This window comes from Pyrus communis, chromosome 6 (genome assembly GCF_963583255.1).
Source record: "Pyrus communis chromosome 6, drPyrComm1.1, whole genome shotgun sequence".
NCBI classification, from domain to species: Eukaryota; Viridiplantae; Streptophyta; class Magnoliopsida; order Rosales; family Rosaceae; genus Pyrus; species Pyrus communis.
The window spans coordinates 11,483,215-11,510,349 of record NC_084808.1 but is presented as its reverse complement, the minus strand read 5'-3'; the positions used below and the strand labels follow the sequence as shown (position 1 = coordinate 11,510,349).

General features: G+C 35.5%; 1 protein-coding gene across 1 annotated transcript; it reads left to right on the top strand.

Moving 5' to 3' along the window:
• The first annotated feature begins 21,133 nt into the window (after positions 1 to 21,133).
• LOC137738258 (peroxidase 16-like) lies at positions 21,134 to 22,943 on the top strand. Its single transcript, XM_068477887.1, has 4 exons — positions 21,134 to 21,364; positions 21,447 to 21,644; positions 21,877 to 22,042; positions 22,270 to 22,943. Exons 1-4 carry the CDS (start codon positions 21,155 to 21,157, stop codon positions 22,674 to 22,676), a joined length of 981 nt encoding a protein of 326 aa, XP_068333988.1. The 5' UTR covers positions 21,134 to 21,154; the 3' UTR covers positions 22,677 to 22,943.
• The last annotated feature ends 4,192 nt before the right edge of the window (positions 22,944 to 27,135 follow it).

The window sequence follows — 27,135 nt, the reverse complement described above, 5'->3', positions numbered from 1 at the left end:
GATCCGTAATGGATTGAAGTGTGCTTGCCTTGTCATTGCCCAACATGAGAAGAAAAACTTGTTTTGATCCTCAATGGATTGAAATGTACTTGCCTTGTCATTGCCCAAAATGAGAAGAAAAACTTGTTTAATCCTTCAAGGGTATTTCTTCCTATTTTGTTGAGTCACACGCCATGTGTACAATTTGTACAACACGTGGCGTATGCCATGTATGCCTTGACACGTCAAAACTTTAATGCATTGGTGAACATTTGTTTTACTGAAATTTCGATGTCTACAGATGCCAAAAGATGAACGGTTTGGATCGTTGATATTATGTTCAGAGTTTTATGGTTAGTGAAAATATTGCTTGATGTTTATAAAGTTTCTACAAACTATATGACATCGACTCATATTTCAATTAACCGTAAATATCGAAACATGATATTAAAGATCTAAACCGCTCATCTTCTTACATCCGCCAGATGATCATGTTTTCAAAAAAGAAAATTTAAAAAATGAAATTCAGTAACAAGAATAAGGCGTAAATGACAATCAACGGTTAAATATAAATTTAAGGTTTATGGATTATAGTGTTGGATTTCGAAGCTGACCCCTTCATGAAAGTTGTAAAGCTTGTCATTATGAGTGATTGTATATTTTTTTTTACATTTTTTACACTTCTACAATAATTATTATTAACTTTATTAATTTTTCCCTCAAATAAAAAACATTATTTATGAGGATTTGGGTCACTAGAGAAAGGGATTAGATTTATTATTTAGGGCTGCTGGGCATTTGCATTTGGGCAGTGGGCTGGCAGCCCGGGCCCTGGGCTCTCAAAGTCAGTGGGCTGGCTTTGTTAGTGGCTTTTATTTATTTATTTATTTATTTTTGTTTGAAGTCTTTAATAGTTTTTTAATTAATGTAGAAGTATAAAAAATATAGAAAAAATATATAAACGCTCGTAATAACAAGCTTTACAACTTTCGTGAAGAGCTTAACTTTGAAATTCGCCACTATAATCATATAAATCATAGATTAAAATTTAACCGTTGATTGTTGTTTACATTTACGCTTCATTTTTCTCATCAAATTTTGTTTTTGCAGATTTTTTTTTTTTGAAAACATGATCTATTAGAGGATGCCAAAAGATGAACGGTTTGGATCGTTGATATTATGTTCAGAGTTTTATGGTTAGTGAAAATATTGCTTGATGTTTATAAAGTTTCTACAAACTATATGACATCGACTCATATTTCAATTAACCGTAAATATCGAAACATGATATTAAAGATCTAAACCGCTCATCTTCTTACATCCGCCAGATGATCATGTTTTCAAAAAAGAAAATTTAAAAAATGAAATTCAGTAACAAGAATAAGGCGTAAATGACAATCAACGGTTAAATATAAATTTAAGGTTTATGGATTATAGTGTTGGATTTCGAAGCTGACCCCTTCATGAAAGTTGTAAAGCTTGTCATTATGAGTGATTGTATTTTTTTTTTTTACATTTTTTACACTTCTACAATAATTATTATTAACTTTATTAATTTTTCCCTCAAATAAAAAACATTATTTATGAGGATTTGGGTCACTAGAGAAAGGGATTAGATTTATTATTTAGGGCTGCTGGGCATTTGCATTTGGGCAGTGGGCTGGCAGCCCGGGCCCTGGGCTCTCAAAGTCAGTGGGCTGGCTTTGTTAGTGGCTTTTATTTATTTATTTATTTATTTTTGTTTGAAGTCTTTAATAGTTTTTTAATTAATGTAGAAGTATAAAAAATATAGAAAAAATATATAAACGCTCGTAATAACAAGCTTTACAACTTTCGTGAAGAGCTTAACTTTGAAATTCGCCACTATAATCATATAAATCATAGATTAAAATTTAACCGTTGATTGTTGTTTACATTTACGCTTCATTTTTCTCATCAAATTTTGTTTTTTCAGATTTTTTTTTTTTGAAAACATGATCTATTAGAGGATGCCAAAAGATGAACGGTTTGGATCGTTGATATTATGTTCAGAGTTTTATGGTTAGTGAAAATATTGCTTGATGTTTATAAAGTTTCTACAAACTATATGACATCGACTCATATTTCAATTAACCGTAAATATCGAAACATGATATTAAAGATCTAAACCGCTCATCTTCTTACATCCACCAGATGATCATGTTTTCAAAAAAGAAAATTTAAAAAATGAAATTCAGTAACAAGAATAAGGCGTAAATGACAATCAACGGTTAAATATAAATTTAAGGTTTATGGATTATAGTGTTGGATTTCGAAGCTGACCCCTTTATGAAAGTTGTAAATCTTGTCATTATGAGTGATTGTATATTTTTTTTACATTTTTTACACTTCTACAATAATTATTATTAACTTTATTAATTTTTCTCTCAAATAAAAAACATTATTTATGAATATTTGGGTCACTAGAGAAAGGGATTAGATTTATTATTTAGGGCTGCTGGGCATTTGCATTTGGGCAGTGGGCTGGCAGCCTGGGCCCTAGGCTCTCAAAGTCAGTGGGCTGGCTTTGTTAGTGGCTTTTATTTATTTATTTTTTTTTTGTTTGAAGTCTTTAATAGTTTTTTAATTAATGCAGAAGTATAAAAAATATAGAAAAAATATATAAACGCTCGTAATAACAAGCTTTACAACTTTCGTGAAGAGCTTAACTTTGAAATTTGCCACTATAATCATATAAATCATAGATTAAAATTTAACCGTTGATTGTTGTTTACATTTACGCTTCATTTTTCTCATCAAATTTTGTTTTTTCAGATTTTTTTTTTGAAAACATGATCTATTAGAGGATGCCAAAAGATGAACGGTTTGGATCGTTGATATTATGTTCAGAGTTTTATGGTTAGTGAAAATATTGCTTGATGTTTATAAATTTCTACAAACTATATGACATCGACTCATATTTCAATTAACCGTAAATATCGAAACATGATATTAAAGATCTAAACCGGTCATCTTCTTACATCCGCCAGATGATCATGTTTTCAAAAAAGAAAATTTAAAAAATGAAATTCAGTAACAAGAATAAGACGTAAATGACAATCAACAGTTAAATATAAAATTAAGGTTTATGGATTATAGTGTTGGATTTCGAAGCTGACCCCTTCATGAAAGTTGTAAGGCTTGTCATTATGAGTGATTGTATATTTTTTTTACATTCTTTACACTTCTACAATAATTATTATTAACTTTATTAATTTTTCCCTCAAATAAAAAACATTATTTATGAGGATTTGGAGGATTTTAAAAATCTAAACGATAATGTAAGTGTAACCATTATATACTGGTAGAGGAATAATGATGAATCACAAGTGTTTATATATTCTTTGACATTTTTCATACTTGTATGTATGTCTTCTTAGTTTATTTTAATTTTGGACAACAACATATTAAATAAAATTTATTATCCTCAACTTTTCAAGGGTATTGACTATTGAGGTGGGCCTGGCTCACGGTTTCCTTCTGGTAGCATGGTTTAAGGCTTTAAGCCTTTTAGGGAAGCATATTTGATTTTATAAGTTGGACTCTCTCTCTCTCTCTCTCTCTCCCTAAAATCAAATGTGCATGGTTTTATAAAATCAAATGAAGCAGCATGACTCCTAAGTCCTAACCCTTTGGCCTTTGCTTGACAACCTATGGGTCAGAATTTCCTCCTTCAAGGAAGGAGAGCTCCCATATGATATCCTAGTATTGATAATAAGGAACTCTCATAATAAAAATAAATAATCACAAAATTTTTTGTTTTTTTAACTTATATAGAATAATAATACAAAACTATATATTTAATATAGAATATATTGTACATATAATATATTAATAGGGCTATTGTATTTTATAATAAATCTTTTAGTAATTAAATTTTAAAATTATCAAAATCATTTTTTTCTTAACGGGTCGAAACAGGTTACCCACGTGTTACCCGCGTGTATACCCGTTAACAACCCGTTATTAACGGGTTCTTAACGGGTCACCCGATAATGACCCGATAAGTTATCGTGTTGACCCGAAACCCGTTATTTTCGTGTCGTTTTCGGGTCGTGTCATCGTGTCGTGTCAGAAACTGCCGGGTCTAACTTTGATGAATGATTGCTAACAAAAAAGAAGAGCACTTTCTTCTTTTCTTCAAAGTGGGGTTGCGGCACCTTTTCTAATTTTTGCTTCTCTCAAACAAATGGCAGCAGCTGCTGCCTTACTAAAACCCTAGCCCCCTCACGTGGCTTGCACATGTGGGCTAAATGGAAGGACCATTGAATGGGCTGCTGAGATCAATTAAAGCCCAATAGAATTTGGACACAAATCCAGCAGCTTCTTCTTCTTTTCTGCTAGTCTCTTCTTGCACGTCTTGATCGATATCTTGGTCTCGCATCTCGTTAAATTTTGTGGTCACAATGTTTAGGTTTGGTGTTTGTAGGAGGATTGGAAAAATGTTATGTACGGTCAAACTAAACCGGAATCGCATTAAACTGAATCGTGTGTTTATAAATATTGAAAAAACCAGATTTCAATTTCAATTTTGGTTTAAGAAATAAACAGGACTGAACTGAACCGTGCACACTTCTACTAAGGAAAGTGCCAATTTGCTTTTTTATATTTTTTATATTTTTTATTTAGGGAGCCTAACATGTAGAGATAATGTTAAAGAATCATTTAAGAATATTAGTTACATAATTACATTTCAATTGGGCAAATCGATCAATTCGAACTCTTCCAAGGGATATCGATGAGATGGAGGACAAGCTTAATTGCTTGTTTGGGCAACCCATAAACGATAGTGTAAGGAGCTCTATTCAAAACTTTATTCCTTGCTCTAGAAGAAGGGTTTTGGAGATAGCGATCTCGGGAGAATTGGCTACGATTGGGGGATCAAAACACAAAATACTTTCATCAGACAGCAAACTGGAGGCAACGTGGAACTAGCCTGAATGGGTTATTTGATGAGAGCGGTGATTGGCACAATGATAAAACATCTGAAAATGACGGAGGTCCTGGAAAACATCTCCCCGAGGGTGGGAGCGGAACTGCTGATGCCTTTCTCAGACGAGGAAATAAAACAATACCCTTTTCAAATGCACTCTTTCTCAGACGGTTAATATCGGATAATAGCTTGGTTGCTTCATAACTTGCTCATTATATGCACAACAAAAAATGTGGATGGAATGAAGTTATGGCCTTAAAGCTGAATATTAGGAAAGCATATAGAGGTTTTTAGAACAAATCATAAGGAATTTGGGCTTTGCCGAGTAGTGGATTGGTTTAGTGATGATGTGTGTTACTACGGTCATCTTTCAAGCTTAACGGTGATCCGGTGGGGTATGTTTATCCAAAGAGAGATATGAGGTAAGGGGATCCACTCTCACCGTTCTTATTCGTTATTTGTGCGGAGGGCTTGTATTCTTTATAGAATAAGTGGGAAACTCAAGGCTGAATCAAAGGCATAACTATTTGCAAAAGGGCGCTGAGTGTAAATCATCCATTCTTCGCTGATGATAGCTTTGTTTTTGCTCAAAGTACAATCCAAGAACGTCTTAACGTGAAGAATTTGTTAAAAACGTGTGAATGAGCATCTAGGCAAATGATCAATTTTGAGAAAAGCTGTGTGGCTTTCAGTGGAAATCTCACGGAATTTGATGGAAAATTACTCTCAGATTGCTTAGGTGTGGCAAGAAGAAGGTTCATGATCGTTATTTGGGTTCACCAGTTTATGTGGGGAATGCAAACAAAGCTACCTTTGCATTTTTAAAGGATCGGGTATGGACGAAAATTGAACGGGTGGAGAGGTAGTATGTTGAGTAGTGCAGGGAATGAGTTATTGATAAAGACAGTTGCGCAAGCAGTGTCTCTACATTCGATGCAAACTTGCTCATTGCCAAAACTTTGTGTGATGAGTTGATTCAAATGGTGGTGCAATTTTGGTGGGGGTGATGAGTTGCCGAAGGTCTATTGGGGTTTAAAGACTTGTACGCATTCAACTTGGCGTTGCTTGCCAAACAGGGTTGGCACCTAATTCAGCAACCAGATTCACTTGTCGCTCAACTCTTCAAGGCTCAGTACTATGCATATGCGAGTGCTCTAGTAAAGTCTAATGCTTCTTATGGTTGGAGGAGTATCGCTGACGCTCGTAGGATTATTCAGATGGGAGCAAGATGGCGGGTGGGTGACGGGTTAAACATCAAGGTTTGGGGAGATGGTTGCAAAATTATTTTAGGAAGGTGATCAGTCCGATACCACTAGGCTTGGATGCATCCTTTACGGTGAACAATTTGACCACGGAGGATGGTGCGTCCTAGAATGTGGAAATGATTAATGAAATGTTTTGGGAGGAGGAGGAACGCCTGATTAAAAGCATTCCACTGAGCTTTCTAAAACCATGTGATGTTCAAATGTGGAATGCGGAACGCCTGATTAAAAGCATTCAACTAAGCAACTTACCAAATTAAGTTTGTATGTCCGTTTTTATATTTTTTGGATCCCTAATATACCCCTTCTAAGCTAGTATGGAAAGTTCTTGTAATTTTGTTTTAATTGATCACGTGCATTGAATTTGGCAAGGCCTTGTAGCCATGAAATATGGGTCTAGATAGAGGAATTAATTTGGATTTTTTTTTAATTTCTACAATAAATTTCAATTTGAATATACCTAATTTAATGTTTATTTTCAACAATATCTATTGTTTAATTTTATGAAAATAATTTACCTACTATGAAAATTAATTTTATGAAAACAATATCAATTGTTTAATTTTATACCTACAGTATAATTACATGAAAATAGTTTACTTACTATGAAAATTAATTTTTTGAAAACAATATCTATTGTTTAATTTTATGAAATAATTTACCTACTGTATAAGTACATGAAAAAATTTACCTACTATGAAAATTAATTTTTTGAAAACAATATCTATTATTGTTTGATTTTATGAAAATAATTTACCTACTGTATAATTACATGAAAATTAATGTGCCTACTTTTTAAATTGGTAACAAAATTAATTTACCTACTTCTTTTTATGGTATTAGTATACATAAATGTAGAATATATGTCCGTATATATTTGATCTAATTAGATTTTGGATTGGAGGAGTTCACACAATATAAAAAATATACTAAACAAATTAAATGTCTAGCAAAAAGAAACGTATAAGAGATTTGGTGGCATGATTTTGTAAATAAACACAAATTCATGGACATCTTTTGTGACAGCCTGTTCCGGAATTTTCAAACCGTAAGTGTGAAATGACGATTTTGCCCCTAGTGTGATTTTTACGTTGTGTGGTTGTTTTTGGATTGTTGTTGGCTGGTTGTGGACCACACACATTTCCACACACACACCCTCACCTTTCCCTGCCCTGCACCCCCTGTCCCGAGCCCTCTCTCTCTCTTCATTTTCACCTCCATTTGTACGAACATACCTAGAAAACACCCAAATCTTCACAGATCGAGGAAACAAAGTGCATATTCTTGCTCGTGAGGTCCGTAGAAGTTCAACCATACCCATTTCAGGTAAGGATACATTCGTTTTCACGTCGAACTCGGGATACCCGATTTTTGTCACTGTTCATGTACACGTTAATTCTTGTGTTTTTGGGAATTTCAAGCTTGTAGGAAGCTTGGTGAGGTCCTTAGGAGGCTCGGCGTGGTTCGTTTGAAGGTTTTGGACGTCGGGATCGTGAGTTACAAGGTTGGCCGGAGTTGGTGGTGTTTTCCCGGTGAGATTCCGTGGATTTTAGCACTTGAAAGTGGTATGGATTTGTTCCTCTCGTTGTAAGCTTCATTTTGGTACCAATTTTGTGAAATTTGGTTGAAAAACGAAGAAGTTACAAAGGTTTGAAATTTTTACGATTTTTCGGCGCCGGAGCCTCGCCGGAGAAGACGACGGAATATTCCGTCAGTTTGGACGGAATATTCCTAACGGCGTCAACGGAATCTGTTAAAGTTAACAGAATATTCCTGACGGCGTTAACTGACGCCGTCAGCGTGCCAGGCACGTGCCTGCGCGTGGGGACGCGTGCGACGGTGGAAAATTTTTCTAAAAATATGGGGATGTTCTTGAGGTTGAGTAGATCACGTTGGTGTATTCATACACCCCATTTGAGCATTGAATGAGAAGTTATTTCATAAGGTTGGTTATGTGTTTTAAAATTAACGTTTTTATAGTTGTTTCGCATATAGGTGGGACCTATCCCGAGGACGAGCGCGGTCACTCGAGGCAAGGGGGTTACAACCCTTCTACATACCAGTGAGTGGGCTTTTGGTTTTCCGTATATACCTATATACTTATGTTTTTCCCAGAAATTGATTTGAAACATTATACGTTTATATGCCATGTTTATAGTTTGTCATTTATTTATGCATTATGAGTCGCATATGTTTATATATGTTGGTGTTGCTAACGTACAGGTAAGTGCCAGGTGAGTTATGATTTATATTTACGTTCAGTAATGATTTGAGATGCATAGAGAGCTTATAACCTGCACCCCCGGTGTTAGTGCTCCCGCCCAGAGTTGGGCACAGTCCTTCATGTGATGTTCACCTTCCGCACCACACGCTCATCTTGGATCCAAGTTAGGTGCACAGTCCTGTCGTACAGACCACTTTAGGTGGTTCCGACTCGTAGGTGATCCGCGATTATTCGCCCAGCCTTCATGTGATCGTAGCACTTGAGCGTATATATATATATGACACCCAGTCCTGTCGTACAGACCACTTTAGGTGGTTCTAACTCGTGTGCGGGTATAGTTAGTGAGATGGAGATTTGAGCTCTAGATTCAGCCGTACAGGTCACGTTAGGTGACTCCGGCTGACAGATTACATGACATTGATTTGACATTCCTGAGCACCTGCATTCTATTTGGAGACATGTGACATGGCATATTTCGAAGCATGATTTATATATATATATATATATGTATATTCTATTTTTTCTGGGAAGTATACAGGTTTTACGGCGAGGGGTTAGAATCTTGTTAATGAAATGGCTTTTGAAAAGCTTTGTTTTTGCCCACTCACACTTTTTGTTTTGCGCCCCTCCAGGTTCTAGTTGGCTAGCACTTTTGGTGGCTTCTCAGAGGATTTCCCCGGCATATCTGACAGATTATTACCAGTGTAGGACCACCTTTGGGTGTGCTTTTGTAGTGTCGTTTTCTCCCGGACTGCATTAGGTCTTCGTGCTCTGAACTTTGTGTTCACACTTACGCTTGCACATGTTTGTTATTACTTTGTGTAAAGTTGGATTTTATTTATTCGTACTACTTTTATTTTTATTTTATTAGCTTCCGCACTATGCACATGGTTACGTCACTTTCACGTGACGACCAGCATGCCCTGATCTCGATCGGGGTGTGTCATCTTTTATCTAACATGACATCATCTTTAAAATTTGGGTTTTATTTAGAAGTTATAATATATATGGGTTTTTGTCTAGAGTTTAAGAGTTGCAAGAGTTTAAATCTAAAGAATCCTTTGCAAATAGATTCTTTAGATTTAAACCCTTGCAACTCTTAAACTCTAGACAAAAACCCATATATATTATAACTTCTAAATAAAACCCAAATTTTAAAGATGATGTCATGTTAGATAAAAGATGTCCATGAATTTGTGTTTATTTAAAAAGCACCTTACGAGTTATATAAAAACACTTTAAAAGTTCAGATAGATGAGAAACAAAACACATCATCTATCTACTTGTAAGCCCAGGATTTTTTGGTTTTTCCTTTTCTTTCAATACAAAATAAATTAATTTTTTCGTGTCTAAATTATTAAGTTTGAAGTGCTTTTCTAAGTATAATTTTATCAAAATCTCATTGAAGTTGTTGGGGTTGGGGAGGGGGGGGTGGGTTGGGTTCGTGGCGGTTATGGCGATGAAGTTCAACGACATTTCCTCATCGTTGCAAGCAGAACTAGAGGTGTCTCGTGCGGGGGTTCTGTTGGTACGAGAAATCATTGCAGAGGCAATGGAATTCAAGGGGATGCTACGATGGTTCTTGTGACTCTTAACAGCCATGAAGCTGGTGATACTTCTTCGATGGGCAATTTGGTAAATAACACGCGCCACTTTTTGCATTCAATATCCCAATCAAAATTGATCCGTACCTAAAGGGAAGCAAATAGAGTGGCTAATAGACTGGTGCTTTTAGGACTCAACTTAGATAAATGGAGAGTGTGGTTTGAAGAATCCGCAGATGTAATTTTAGACCTCATTATGAAGGATAGTTTATCTTTGTAACTATGGTGTGGGACGCTCTATTTTAGACCTCATTTAAGAAAAAATGTAAATCTTGGTATCGCCATTTTAGCCTTCTCATTTTACGTGGATATCGTTTGTAATAAAAATAATGAAATTTGCCTACTTTATTACATTATCCTTTTTTAAAAGGGAAAATTAGAGTCCCCTACAGTTTTTTTTTTTATATCATTTAAATTAAACATCTGTGCCTTTTTACAATTTGATTAAAGTGTTTTGACCAATAGTCACCTCTATTTTTAAAAATTAAAATAATTTTTGAATTTATCCTTTTATCTGCATGATGCATTTTTCCATATTTAGTGGAGATATTAGTAATTAAACTATAACTTCTCTTCTTCCAAATATGTTTTTTTCGATCACAATTTTTTTTTTTGTTATGCAAACATTTAATATTATTTCTTTTTCCAAATGGTTTTTTCTTTTTCAAATAGTTGGTGATCAACATAAAAGGTCCGTGTAATTTTTTCAATTTTTTTTGTGAAATTATATTTTTTTGGCTGTTTTTTTAAATATAGTTGTTGACGAATTATTATTAGGTACATTACATTACGTATATATTATCTGCGGGTGGGTTTGAATTTACAAAAATCATTAATTGGTACATTTATTTGCAATTTTGGTACGTTTGATTTGATACATATTGTTAATATTGGTACATTATTTTTATTTTGGTACGTTTATTTTATTCTCAATCTCATTTTCTCTTAACGTACTAAAAGAGAAACTTATTTCGGTACGTTTGATTTTGGGAAAAATATTTTAAACTATTTTGGAAAGAAAATATCTTAAATCATATCGTAGATAATTATTGCTGAATTGTAGCATTATTGTTAAAATAAATTGAATCTAACCAACTTTTTTTTGTTTTTTGTTTTTTGTTTTGTATTTACAATTATCTTAACGGAGAAGGCTGTAATCAAAATGCTAGATTATAAGAAATTTGTTACAATATAATGTGCATATAGCACCAAAATTATGACAAAAAAAGTTTAATCAAATCACTAAAATGTATGGATGTTTAATCTAGAAAATTCAAAACTGAGACGCCTATATCAAAAGATCATTTTTTTAAAATCCAGTGGTGTTTTCAAAGTTAAGTTGCCAGTTAAAATTGGATGGTAATAGGGCACAAATTATTCTAAAAGGTCTTTGGAGAATTTATCGTCTGTCACCAAATTTAACACTTAAGCTCAAATATTTTCTAGGCTTATTTACTGAAACACCCTCATAAACTCAATCTTTAGTCCACTTTATCCTTTATTACTCAAAATGTATCACTTAATCCCTTAAAAGTTAACTTTGTGTCCTACTTTTCCTCATTTGATTTGTTTCACTAAAAATTTTGTTGAGTGATGTGACATGGCAAGTATAGTATTGATTGGCCGACCCTAGTTTCCTATCACATTTTGTCCAATTTTTTTGGTTTGGCCCATTTACAAAAGTTACTCTCACACAACCTTTTCAAAGTATCAATGTATCTTATTGAGCGCTCATCAACAATTAAGCACCCAAGTTAACAGAAGACAAATGAAAAAATATTTAGGAAATGCGGCAGAATAAATGTTCATACATAAAAACACTCAAAAGTCGCCAAAAGTTTACAAAAAAGGCCATCTAGTGTACGAAAGAAAAGGCCTATCGTAAAATAGTAATGTTAGGTAGATTTATAAACTATGTAATGTGCTATCAATACGAAGTAAGTACGTTAATTAATACTTAATTAATAATTTAATTATTAACAAACACGTTATATTGTTTACAAAATAAGAAAATTAGAATTAGATGTCACATCCCAGCCCGGGATGTGGTGGTGGCCCGGGCAGGGATGTGACATTAGATGCCTCATTTTAAACTTTTGTAGACTAAACATTTATGCTTTTTGAGTTTTTTATTAAGTTTTTGAAACATTTGATTAAGATACTCACACTTGAACTACTTCAGATTAATTAAAATTAATTTACATTTAAATATCTGCTATATATTTTAAATAATTTCAACTATATTTAAGTCTAAAAATTTAAAATTTTCAAATCTAAATGTAAACCTACACCAAATGGAAACGTACCAATATTAAATGGAAACGTACCAACCTCAAAAGAAAACGTACCAACCCCGAATTAAAACGTACCCAATTATAAACTATATTAAAATGAATATTTATCATTTTGGAATGTTTAAAAATATGTTTGATTCATACACAATGCTCTAGACAGTCTTGTTTTTTGGTAGATAAGTCTCTGGAACAACTTTTAGTTGATCGGAGATAAATCCTTATTATTGTAGATAATGCTAAATAATAACGATAAATCATATAATTTTGAATTAACAAAAAAGGCTATTGTCCGTTAATTAAAGTAATTTAAACTTGGTCATTGTTAATGACTCTTTCTATAAAAAAAATAATCATTAATTAAAGTAATTCCTCATTATTAGGACAAAAAGTAAAAAAACTTATGTTTTGAAAACAGATGTACCAAAAATTCAAATGTACCAAAAACTAAATGTACCAAAATTCAAATGTACTAAAAACTTTGAAGGAACCAAGAAGCCAAATGGACCAAAAATTCAAATGTACCAAGTAACTAAATGTACCATTATAATCAAACGTACTGATATAACCAAACATACCTAACAATGAGTTTTGTTACATTCTATTTAATTTACTAAAATAAATATTTTAATAAAAAATAAAAAAATCTTAAATCATCATGATAAGATATGCATAAAAATAGGAGGAAAAAAGGAAATGCTAACATGAATAGACTTCTAATGAAATAAAATAAAAGTATCAAAATTGTAGGGAAAATGTTTAATCAAATTTGCAAAAGGAATAGATGTTTAGTCTACGACATTTAAAAACGAGGCGTGTATATCAAAACGTCCCTTAAAAAATTTGGTCTAAACAGTTAGTCTCCCTAGCATTACCCATTGGAAAATGTTATTGTCACTTTCATTTGTCAATAATTTTTTTTTATTTGAACTTAATTATTGTCTCTCTACACTGGACTAATAAAATCTCCCAAACTTTCAAATTTGCCCTTAGATAAATTAAAATAAAAACTAATGCTAGTCTTAACGCTCAAAATTGTAAGGTTAATGAAGTTAATTAAATCACTCTAGGTGGGCTTAGGAAATGAGTTGGAAGTAAATGGAGTCAAAGATGTAAATGGTTTACCCCTCAAAACTAGACTACATCCACTGTGTTGCTCATAATATATAGATTTCAAGACTAAATAGCGCTCGACTCATACATTCAGTCTCTTTTCTCTTTGATTCGTCCAACCCCCATATTGGAGGTCTTTACTCCTTTATATAGGCCTCTCCCTCTTAAGGCTTCTCAAACAAGCATTTAATGTGCCAACAACTTTCACTAGCTTATTGACACATTTCCACCTACTCGACCAGGCTCTCGTCAATGAAGTGATATTCTTGTAGCCAGGGTGGCACGTCCATTTAGATCTTGGCAAATTGAGCATCTAATAGGACATTGGTTACTCTTCCTCAGCTCGCTGAAGACCTTCTTGGCTACCTTTATGTCCCATCCTAGATATCTGCTGCTGAATGCCAGTAGCCACATAGTTAAAACGGCACTTGAATAGTTCTTTCCATGGAGACTCAAGTTGTAAAGTTGTTAATTTGCCCACGTTCCATGCAGCCAGGCAACTCCTCTTTTGTCTCAGTCGGCTTGAGTGATTGGGATGGCTGTCTTTGACCCTTTAGGCCTTGGGCTCTTTGGTCCTTTCTTGGGCCTACGCCATTGGGTGAGCCTAAAAGCGCCCAACATTACCCATAACCCACTGATAAGCAACAACACGTTTTTATCTCTCTTCACCCTCGTCGTTTTTTTTCTTTTCTTTCTTTTTCGGTGATCCAAACCCTAACGCCTGTAACCACTACTACTCTCATTCTCTCTTTCTTGTTCTTGAGTTTGACTTTTATGTATCTATTAATTTGTTCTATCTACTAGATATCTCCTCTATCATTATGGTACAATTTTTAAATAGGTATGGGTATTAAGGGTACAAGTCAACAATACAGTTAGAAAGTTGGTTAGTATTTGGTTGGAGTAGTTAGGCTTTCTCTTAGAAAAACAGTTGTGTAACCTTCATTCTATCAATTAATACAAAAGCATAGTTCTCTCTCTAAAACTCTCTGTGTTCATCTTTCTTCTCTTCATCTTTCTTCTTGATTTTCCCTTCAATTCTCAAACATTGCAATGTAGTTAACATGGTATCAGAGCCACCAGGCTCACGCCATGGATTCTGGTGGTTTTTCTTCGTAGTAGTTTACATTTTTTTTTCCTGTTTTAGTTTCTCTTCAAATTTCCATTAGATTTTCGATGCTTTTGCGAGCTTGGGTTGCTTTTCTATGATTGTCGGGATCGCGATTGTTGCGATTATTGGGTTGATTATTCTGTTTTGGAGATTTCACCACCGAGAGCTTTTCTTTCTTGGCGTTGGGTTTGGATACTGGGGGCGATTGGGTGGGGGATCGCCTTTTCAATGTTTTTGTGGATTCTTGGGATCAACGATGGAGGAAGACTTGAAGGTGCTGTCAAGGCGGAGCCCGGACAACCGATTCCTCACTGCCTCCAAGAACTGAAGCTCTTCGCTACATGATTTGTCACTTTGATTCTTGCTGGGCACAATTGTGTACGCATGTCGAGAAATAGTTATGTTTAGTTTAAGACATAGTGATAATACCAATGCTTATTTTAAGAAATAGTGATAGTACCTGTGTTCAATTTAAGAAATAGTCAGTGTTTAGTTTCAGAAATAGTATAGTACCCATGTTCAGTTTTAGAAAATAGTTAGTTTAAAAAAGGGTAAATTACACTTTCATACCTCAGGTTTGGGGTCTATTTCAATTCCTTACAACATCTTCAAAACATTTCACTTTCATACCTTAAGTACTATTTTATTTCAAAATAATATTTCCATTACATTTTCCATCCATTGATCCGTTAAATGCTGATGTGGCTGCCAAATGTCTGCCATGTGGCAAATAAAATAATTTTTTGACTTTTTGAAAAACATGAATTTTTTCAAAAGAAAAAAAAAAAGGGAAACACATCTGCATGAAGAAGAAGAAGAAGAAGAAGAAGAAGAGGGACGAAGGGAGATGGGTTTGGGTGGGTGGGAGGACAGGAGGAGGGTTGTCGGGCCGCCGAGGGGGGGGGATAGGAGGACGGTCGTCGGGGGGGGGGGGGGGTGAGGGAGGTTCTGGGAATTTGAAACCCTTTTCTTCTTCTTCTTCTGGGTTGCTGGGGGGGGGGGGAGGGACAATTTTTTTTTTTTTGTTCTTTCTTCTTCTGGGTCATTGGGGGAGGGTGGGGATGGACAATTTTTTTTCCCCTTCTTCCTCCCTCTTCTTCTTGCAGAAATGGGTTTCAAATTTATTTATTTCCTTTTTTTGAGAAAATTATTTTATTTGCCACGTGGTAGACATTTGGCAGCCACGTGGCATATATGTGGCAGCCACGTTAGCATTTAACAAATCAATGGATGGAAAATGTAACGGAGGTATTATTTTGAAATAAAATAGTACTTAAGGTATGAAAGTGAAATGTTTTGAAGATGTTGTAAGGAATTGAAATAGGCCCCAAGCATACCCTTTAAAAAATAATGAGGATGGTAGAGAGGGTGTGTGTATGTTTAAGAAATAGTCAGTGTTTAGTTTATAAATAATTTGAATGTGAAATTTATATTAATCTAACTTTGATTCTATAAATATTTCAATAAGCATTTCAACACGATTTTTTTTTTGAATCTTCCTCAATTTAAATCCTTCTATTCAATTTTTCTAATTTGGTTTACTAGTTTATAAATTAGTAAATAAGCAATTATTCTTTCTCATTTTAGTTCCTTTAATTTCATTTACAAATTTTTATACACACCATAAATGTAGTTGAAGCTCCTAAGCCCCATCACCCAAAAATAAAAAGGCATAACTTGGCCCAATTTTCCTATTGAGATTTAATCAATTTAATTTTAATTATATATGATTGCCACTTAGTATTACGGTCTAATGATATTTCTCTTAACTTGTAAGTGAGAGGTCTTAGGTTTAATTCTCACCAAATGCGAATTTGAACCATATTATTGCTAGCCCATTATGAAGCTTAGCCTACTTCCCCACCCCTGTAGTGTAAAAATATTGTTTGTTAAAAATAAATAATAATAATTTTATATGATTAATGTTTTGCAAGTAAAAGAGTATATGGCTATGGGAAACAAATGAGGAATATGTTGAGTGGGTTCTAAATTTAATTACTAGAAGATAGCATATAGGATGGGAAGGAAGGAAGAACTTCTCACATCACATGGATTCAAACCAAAAACAATTTGTGCCGTGCTAAAAAATACCTGACAAGCCTCTGCTATACGCCTTGCACTTTTCTCTATCGGTTTCGATTGTGTTTTCGAGTTTTGTCGGAAATCGGGTTAAATGAAAGAATGTTCGAGTAAGAAGAAGAAATGAGTGAAGTTGCTGCCATTGCTTATGGTGTTTGAGATTGAACCAAAATAACCTACACTATTTATAAAACTGAACCAAAATAACTCATACTATTTTTAAAAAGAAAAGAAAACATGTAGTTAATGAACCAATTTTTCATATAGAGGTAGTGCAAAAACACATTATTTCTAGAACTGAACTATTTCTTTATTATGAGTTTCCAATTTTAACCTTTACGACAAACCTTTGACTATTTAATCTTTGCTATGCTCTCTCCCCCGTTTCTTCATGACACGACGATGATCTCCTTTCAAAGAAGGAGAGGAGAGGAGAGGATAGGAGAAGAGAGATAGTTGTCTTGTCAATGAACATTCGGATATTGCCGTCACTATTACCTCGGATCCGCGCTGTCCAAAATGAATTGCAAGACCACCGCAAAATCATTAAAAAAAATAAAAAAAAAGTAGAAAACAAACGTTTGATTTTGAACAATAACACAAATTTCTTGGTGAAACCAACCCAATTACCATATTTATGATCAAATTATTGTGATACTTGTTGAAGAATTAAAGAGTGTTACTTAATTCAAACAATAATTAAGAATTATAACCTTAAAAGCACTTTAGCAAGAAAAAGAAAAAAAAGAAAAGAAAAATTGTACAGGTGGCGATCAATCCCAATAAAAACACATAAACAAGAGGCTAAGGATATGTTTGGCTTTTGAAGCAACCAAGGAAACTGGAACAAGAAGGAAAAAGAGAAACGGTGGCAAGGGAACTAGAAGGCTAATGGGATTGGTTGGGTTCTGCCAGGGGCAGTTTTGGAAAAAATATTTACTGTTGATTGGGCTTTTAATTCAGTTTGTGAGTTTTTATGTTTGTGTCTAGTATATGAATAGTTTTGTCCTTATGATTAAATAATAGTTTTTGATGGTTTTTATTAAATTAAAGTTAGTTCAAATCCTTTTCATTAAAGCTTTTTTTTACTTTTATTTTTTCACAGTATGTATTCTTGGTAATTAATTGGCATTACTCTTCGATTTGAATTAGTGCTTTTGCTTCTATTACAAACAAGTGGTAAATCCAAAATTTGGAAGATTGGGATGACAATTCGAAGAATGATGCATGAAAGTGGAAACTACAGTTTAAACTGATTGGGGAAGAGAAAGATGCTGATGAGGAGGGGAGTTGACAGAAGAGTTTAGAGCGGAGCCATTGTCGAAAAGACGACCGCGGAGCGTGGTACAAGAAAGAAAGAAGTAAAAAATTGGAGGGGATCGTGGTCGTTGATGATGTCAAGGGAACGTGTCGCGAGTGCTTGGGTGGGTTTTGGGTTCTTAGGTTTTCTTTTAGTAGAGAAATTTTAATAGAAATATAAAGAAAAAATATTTAGGTTCAAATAAAATTTCGGTACGACAATTTGATTTAAGGGACGCAACTCTTAGCCCTATGGCCTTTTGCGTTGTTAAATGACAGTTGACATAAGTGCAGCAAACCGGGGTTACTTCAAGGCTCATACATACAACGTTATTATAGACAATATCAAATGAATGTGATTATGTTTTTTAATTGAATTGTTTTTTTATTTCTAAAAAATATTTAATTATACCGTTGCCAGGCATTGCCATGGATGGAATGTATGGCAATACACGTTTATTATCAACTTGTGGTAAACTCATGTTTGTAGATTGGCTTCAGCTATTTAATTAATTATAAATAGCCATAAAAACAAAATTTTATGCCTCCTTTTCTGACCAATTGATTGGATTGGAGAAAATCATGTATTATTTTGTGATCCTACTGCAGCACATCCAGTAGCATATGATTGACTTTACTAATATATATGGAACGTCGGCAACTTGGCTTTACTAAAACTAAATAATATTCCCTTGGAATATAATTATTTTCTAAAATTAATTTTATCTCTTTGTAATTATGTACTACAATTCTATTGTTTTTGTTTCCACGTTCTCTATGAACAAACTCTCTTAAACTAGCCAAAAAATGCAACATTAATTCAGAGTGGTTGCATTGATATATCTGGATAATGGAATTAAGCATTATTTTTTAGGAACACAACTTGTTATGTTAGGTTGAGGTTTTATTTGGTCCCTTCCCTTGAACCGATCGTGGAGCTCTCTGTTAAGACTCGGGAGTTCCTTTTAGTGTTAAAATTAATGGCGGCAACTCTGCTATTTTACATATTTTAATCAGTTATTTTAATTTTATCCTGTTTTTCTCATGAAACTCTAGCTACTAATTACGTTTGTAATGTTAGGTAAGTTTACAATATCCTCCTATATTTGTCTTTGCTCCAATTTCAGTCCTACTAATTTTATTACTAAAATTTGCTTTGTGGATGGGTGTGGGGTTGCTCTTTCATGTCTCTTGTGTTTAATTGCATTCGTTGCTGGAATATAGTTTGGAATCAAATGCAATCACACCTGGGAATAGAAATCCAAACGCGAATAAATTGTAGTCTATCATTTGGGGAATCGGCATTCTATTAGGATATCCATTCCTTTAATATTATTTTCTTTTCGCCAACCTTCTGATGAGATGGGTTGTCAAGTATATATATTGCATTCCGGGTTCATTTCTGAAAATTAGAAAATGTAATTTTGGGAAGGTCTAAAGTAAATGAGGGCACGTTTGGTATTCTTTTTATATTTAGTCTTTGAAACTAATGAGCATTGAGTAGTTTAGCTACCATTATTACTTTTTAAAAATAAAAATATCAAATTCAAAAAGAATACAAAACAGACACTTATTAGGATCTTCAAATCTTTAATTATTGTATATACATGATGAAATTTCATGGTTATCCACCATTAGATCAACATACAATATAGTTTCTATTGATTTCGAAATGAAAGTACTTTATATGAATTTGAATTGAATTTAAATGTCAACTGTTGAATTTTGATCCAGTAGTGGTGACAAAGAACTTTCAAGGGTAATGTCATAATTCAAGACTTCTCTTGGCTTATTGCAATAGAGATTAATTTAGCATAATCACCGTTTGGAGCCTGTGTAACTATTAATCATTCAAGAGGTTTTATAAATTAGTAACTCTTTTAGTTAAAGCAATTAAGAACAATATGTATATTATGGAAACAATTAGGTAAATGCTAATAAACCACATAAAATGTCCACATTGAACAACTTAAACTTATGAAAAATAAAAACCAAAATTAATAAATTCTTATCCTAATACATTTATAAACAGTGGTACATGTCCATGCTCGAGTTGATGATCATTATTTTTTTTCTTCATTTCATGTATATTTTTTCATGGCCTGCGGAGGATGAATGATGAACAATTGATGGTAGTTGGGAATTAAATTGCATTTGAGTTGGCATAAATTTGTGGCCACATTGCTAACTATCTAAAAATCCAAATGGTTCCATAATATAATGTAGAGATAATTAGAGCAATGGCTCCTGATTTTAGCTCAATTGGAACTTTGGTTCTTGAACTAAAAATTAGTGAATATTGGTCCTTGAACTTGTTATAATGTAAATCGATGGTCATTTTGGCTAATTATGTTAAAAGTTCTATCCGTTTTCGTTTCCTTAAACTTTTTATTTTGGATAAAAATTCTAACGGAGTTTACTAAAATAACTATTGTTTAGCATTATAGCAAATTTAGGAATCAATATTCACTGATTTTTTAGTTCATGAATCAAAACTCATCATTGCTCCAATTTTTTTGCATAATTTTTATAAAATGAATCGGTTGTCCTTTTAGTTGTCTAGACCTTCGCCCTTAGACGCCTATTTGCCTACGTACTTTTCGCCAGTCATGATCCTACAAACCCCACACAGAGATAAAACAACTATATATCCAGTTTTCAGCCAAGTGACAAATCATTTGTCAAACCCGTATTAGCCGACCTTTGTGTTTGAATAAAATAAAAAACAAGGTTTATGTAACCACTTTCCATGTGCTAGAACATGGTACAAAATAACAACTTGGCTCTATTTAACAAGAGCAACTTATATGGCATAGGGTTCCACAATGTCATAAAGAATATTGTTTGATTCCTTATATATAACAGACCATTTTTACTTACCTATAAATCACAATTTGATACATAAAAGTAACAAGATCACAAAAAAAAAAAAAAAAAAAAAAAAAATTTCAACATATCACACTGTAATTAGTTTGAAAGAAAAATGACTCCTCAAGTACAAAAAGTCCAATATTTTCCATTTGAAACTCAAAACAAGCCGGCTAATAGATAATATAATAATGCCAGGGTGTACATCACAACAAAGGTCCAAGGACCACAGTTGTTTATTTTTAACAGCACTACGCTTTTAGTTTTTAAGTTTTAAAATCATGTCAATCTTGTATGTCCCTAATGTCATTGTATAAGTAGGTCTCGAATCCCCATAGCACAAACACTAACATCAAATTAAAGATATTAAGACATGGAAACTCGTAGTTGCATTCTCCTATCTGCTTTTCTCATCCCTTTCCTTCTTGGAACAGCTTGTGCTCAACTTAGGACAGACTTCTACAAAGGCACGTGTCCAAATCTTGAGTCCATAGTCTCTTCTGCTGTCAAAACCAAGTTCCAGCAGACTTTTGTAACTGCTCCAGCCACTTTGAGGCTCTTCTTCCACGACTGCTTTGTTCGGGTTAGTAGCTAGGTCCTTTCAAATTCCAACTTTCGGTTTGCCAAGTTTACATGTGTTTAATGTGTTGCCTTTATTGGTACAGGGTTGTGATGCTTCAGTGTTGATTCAGTCACCAACTAATCAGGGCGAGAAGGATCACCCTGATAACCTTTCGCTTGCTGGAGATGGTTTTGACACTGTGATCAAAGCCAAGGCAGCGGTTGATAGCGATCCTAACTGCGAAAACAAGGTTTCATGTGCAGATATTCTTGCTCTGGCTACTAGAGATGTTGTACAGCTGGTATAAAATTCTCCTTTTACCGTTATTAATTTGATTAGTTTTTCTTTAAATTTAATTAGTATCTGCTGTCATCATAGTTGGACAGAAGCCAAATAAGCTTTTTAAATTTAACCTAACGCTTGAGAATAAAGTTAGTCTAACTACTACCATTATGTAATTAGTTAATGATTAATCGTTATCTTATTTGAATAATCATATCCTACGTTTTGTCTAATGCACATATTTCAAGCAGGCTGGGGGACCATCTTATACAGTTGAACTGGGTAGGCGTGATGGAAAGGTATCTACTATGGCTAGTGTTCAGAGACGCCTTCCTTCCCCTACTTTCAATCTAGACCAGCTTAACAGCATGTTTACCTCTCATGGTCTCTCCCAGACTGACATGGTTGCATTATCAGGTAGTCTTCTTCTATTTGCCAGTGATTCCTAAGGTCTTTTTAGTGTTACCATTATTTTTATCTCTAATTTGTCGTGATGTTATCTTTTTCCTATTTATGTTGTTAGACTGTGAATCTACCACAGCATGCTAAAACAACACTTCTGATCAAAGATTTAGATTGACAATCATGCAAGAAAACATGCTGATAACGAAAAGTGTTTTTTCTAACTTGCATGCTTTTGTTAGGTGCGCACACACTTGGTTTCTCTCATTGCAGCCGTTTTTCCAAGAGAATCTACAGCTTCAGCAGCAAAACCCGTATTGATCCGACACTCGATCCAACTTATGCATTGCAGCTTCGACAGATGTGTCCAACTCGAGTGGATCCCAGAATTGCCATTAACATGGACCCAACCACACCTCGAGCATTTGACAATGTTTACTTCCAGAATCTTCAGCAAGGAAAGGGTCTGTTCACCTCTGATCAGATACTGTTTACAGATACAAGAACAAGGGCAACCGTCAACCAATTTGCATCAAGTAATGCAGCTTTTAATCAAGCTTTTATACAAGCCATGACTAAGTTAGGCAGAATTGGGGTTCTGACGGGCAATCAAGGCGAGATTCGGCGAGACTGCACTCGTCCAAACTAGAATGGATTAAACTGGATAGCTTCAACTGGATAATCTCTCGAAAAACTATTTTTATATTGATTGAATTTATTTTTTTTGTTATTATGGGGGTGTAAAACTTCGTTATGTATAGTCACAATGTTTGAGTGTGAGAGTAACTCATCAGCTTCAGGATACAATTAGCAGTTAGTTGGCAGAGGGAAACGTATCACTTTTTTCATTTCGTAGAAAAGCTCTGCTTGATTAGCTGTGCAAGAAATCTTCAAGTTGCTGGAATAATGCATTTTTAGCAGTTAATTTAAATGAAATACTTGAAGACGGAAATAAAAAAAATAATTTTATTTGGTGCCACATGGTCATAGAATATATTGTTTGTTAGCTACTGGACAGGTCTCTTTTACTGTCATTCAAATTCAGAAAGAATCAGGCGGATGATTATATAAATCCCTGTGGATGCAAATGCATCTGCAAAATAATCAACACTTTAGGTCAAGGCCCAGAGCCTCACGCGTTCACAATGAATTGGTTTTTTTTTTTTTTTTGGGGGGGGGGTTGCTTTAGTCGAAGAACCTTTGAAGGAAAAGTGTTTAGAGAAATTTGGAGAATTTTAGAAGAGAATTGGACTTGGGTTTTTAGGAGAAATGAGAGCTATTTATAAGGGTGTGGCCGACCCCTATTTGGAGAAAAGGGATCCGGCTACTTAAGGTGATTTTTGGCTCTAATTGCAAGATATTATGTCAAAATAATATTTCGCAATCAATTAGAAAATTAATTAATTAATTTTGGTAATTAATCCTAATTTGAAAAGAATAAATAGGAGTTACCTTGTGGGGTGGATTTGATGAGGATTGATGAAATAGGTTTTGAATAAATACCTATTTTGTTAATCTTTGACCTTGATTGAATCGTTATTGTCCACTTCTTGCACGTGGGAGTTCCAATGTGCCTTGAGGGTAATTTTGACTTTTTCACCCAAGAATCCACGTGTCGCCTCCATATTTTTCTTAATTATTTTTGGCTCCACAAATACCCCACACCTGTTGGGCTGCTCGCAGAAAAGGGCAGCAGGTGTAGAGATCTTCTTGCTTTAGGAAACATAGGATTGCTTCCTATTTTGATGTAGATTTCCTCTTTAATTGGAAATTAGATCTTTCTAGGAAAGGGAGATAAATTACTTCTAAAGTCTATTTAAGTCTACCTTAAGTAGATTATTAAATCAAATTTAGAGAGCAATTTATTCTACCCTACAAGAGAGAGAGAGCTAGAGGATATTTATTCCCCCACCCCTAGCAATCTTCTACACTTGCCTGTGCAAAGGACTGTCTTTCGTTGCTTTCTTTGTCTTCACGCCGCATCAAGGTAAAAAAAAAAAAAAAATTTTTTCCTTGTCTTCATAGTTTTTGGGAGCCTCAAGGCTTGAAATTTGGCTTGACGGGGGTCGAGGATGTGTGAAAAATTGGTTGAAGTGGGTCACAGCGTGGTTGCTGCCGTAGGACTGCTTGGCGCGGTGATGGCTGGCTGGGCCAGGAGCAGCTCGGCTTGGGTTGAGTTGATGCGCGTTGGATTGAGGAGGCTTGGGCTCGTGCTGGAATGGGAGGAAGGGAGGTGCGGGCCTCCTTCGTGGGTTGGATGACTGGGCTAGGGCCCACGGGAAAAGTGGAAAAGGGAGGTGCGAGGGCGCCAACCCCTCCTCTGTGGTATTGGGCCGTGAGGCCTGCGGATCGAGAGAGAATAGGCCAAGCCGTGAGGCCTGGCATAGCTGCTGGGTTCTTGAGGCTTAGATTTTCAAAAAATATATTTTTTTTTGGGTAGCCATCTAATAAAATTTTTCTTACGCCTTTGTAGAATTTCTTTGATCATGTTTTCTTCAAGCCACAAGGGTGTTGATGGTGTTCCACTGTTGTATCGTTAAGGCTAGTCTTTGAGTAAGGGGGGCTACTTCAAGGCTTCTCACTTCAAAATTAGCTTCGATGATTCATTTAGAGACTTTCTCGAGGCGTGTAGGCATGTCATTCCACCGGGGGTGCGTGTGAAGTAAGTCAAGGAAGTTGGCAGCAGTGAGCCATGTGGTGGGGATCAGAGAACCCTCAAGTTTTATCCTTATTAGTTTGTGTTGGGATTTACTCTTCCCATGTCATGTTTTTTCCAAGAGGTGCTCTACTCCATGAAGTGCGCCCCTGCCCAATGTTCTCCTAATGCGGTTCGCGAGATGGTGGGATTTCACAATCTAAGCCAATTCTTTGAGTTGAATTTGATTGTCAACGAATTTTGGTATTTCTTCGACATTAGCCAGATTGAAGGAGTTGGGTAACTACGATCTCGCCATAGGCTCTTTGACCACTCAACCAAGGGAGACCATGACTAAGCCAATGAGACTTTGGAGATAAGCAGAGAATGAGAGTCTGATTCTTCCCCTAAGCTGCATGTTTTGACAGTTTTCATCTCCGGTATGTAGACTGCTTAGTCCTTCGGCTACTTTGCACTTTTGCTTGGTTGTCTTTCGATTTACTAATCGTCTTTCTCCATTTTCATAGATTCAGAATTCGGCTCGACCCGTAAAACTTCTCGAAATATGAAGAAGGTACATATTGCCCTTGGCATCCTTTTCGAGTACCATGAGTGGCCTTGGCTGCTTAGTTATCCTTGTCGAGAGAAAGATGGGTTGCCCCTGAGAGAGGAGATAAAGCGAATCAAGGCTGAGGTGTTGGCTCGTCCGATCATTGTAGTTGAGCTTGTCGCCCATGAAGGTGGGAAGAAGAGTTTTCCCTAGCCTGCTTAGGAAATGCCGACTGAGAAAAAACCAAAGACTTATTCAGCTGCTCGCGAAGGTTCGCCGGCTGCTCTTAAGTTCGTGATCGACTTAACTTCCCTTAAGGGCGAAAAAGATGAGGTTGCTAGATCTGTGCCAGTGGTGCCTGCCGCTCCGAAGGTGGCTAGTTCGATTGCTGACAGGATTGCTTAGTGTAGGAGTTCCGCCGTGCCCTTAATACTAAAATTTATGCCCAAGCGTTCGTTGGGGGCTAAGTTTGGTTCACCTTCGGAGAGACTTGTTACTATGAAGAGCAATAAAGTGGACTTTACTGCTAAAAAAATGGCACTAAAACCCACTCCCCAAGCTGCTGCGACTAATTCGTCAGCTGAGAAGAAGGAGACTGCTTATGTGAGCAGTCGTGAACAATCCTCTAAGCCTGTTTTCGAGGAAGCCATTGAGATTTGTGCACTTTTGAGACCAGATGTGCTCAAGGACATAGATGTGTGTGCCAAGTTTGTTGATGGCGTTAAATGGGTTATTGGCCCAAGTTCCTTTGTGAGGCATATATCCGAGTATAGGAAGACTGCTCTGCTGGCTATTATGCAGAAAATAGTGATTCTAGCAGCCGAGTCTATGCTCCTTGATCAAGAAGACACCAAGGTTGCCAAGGAGGTGGCAAGGATTGTGGTAGCCGAAGCTTACTCCTCAATTGAGAAAGTCAAGAGGTTAGAATCTGAGCTTGCCGCTTTGAAGGGGTCTAATATCTCTGCCTCTACTTATAAGAAGATCATGGATTTGAAGACTAAGCTTGAAGGGATCCAAGTTAAGCATGAAAGTGCAGAGAAGGAGATCGGGGTGTTACATACATCAGATTCAAGACCTTGAGCGTGTTATCTCTGAGTTTTGCTTTGCTGCTTACGCAAAAGATGAAGAACTGATCTCTACTTACAACCAAGTGATCCACTTCAAGAAGGTCGTTGATATGCTCGAACCTCAAGTGTTGGAACTCCAAGGTGCTTTGAAGATCAACAACAGTCTGAAGAAGGAAGTGGAAGAGTTGCAGCGGGTCCGTGCTGGTCTGCTCGAGGAGTATGAGTAGTTAGAGGGTGAGAAAGCTGGGTTCGAGGCTTCACTTACTCAAAGTCAAGCCGATTTTTACAAGCTGAGTTATGTAGACCATCTTTTTGGGAGGCCATTTGACTTTGAGTTTGTTGGTAAAATCTTCGAGACCTTCTTTATTTCTTCAGAAGACTTGCTTGCCTTTATTGAGCAGTCGGGGGTGAAGCACCGGATAGTGCCGTTACTGAGGGTGTCGCAGCTGCTGAAGATGTGGCGACCAAGTAGATGTGGAATGTCCAAGCTGCTGAAGAATAGTCTTCTAAGTAGTCTTTAGGATTTTCTTAGTTTTCCCTGTTGTTTTTTTGCTTTGCTTGAACTCCTTCAGTCTTTGCTAGTCGTTTATTAATTTTGCTAGAAAGCTTAATAAACTTGTTTCTTTCGTTTTTCTCCATCTTCGCTTATTTTGTTTATGCCCTAACCTTAGACTTTATAAACCAGTGGCAGGAGTGCTACTTTTCTATAAGCAGACAGGCCTGCGTAGCCTATGCAGTCATAGGTGTTGGTGTAGAACTTTGCAAAGTTGTTAGCCATACTTACAAAAGCAGATAAGTCCACGTGACCACTTGGCTGTTAACCTTGGCTTTCTCCAATTCAATAGGTTGTGTAGCA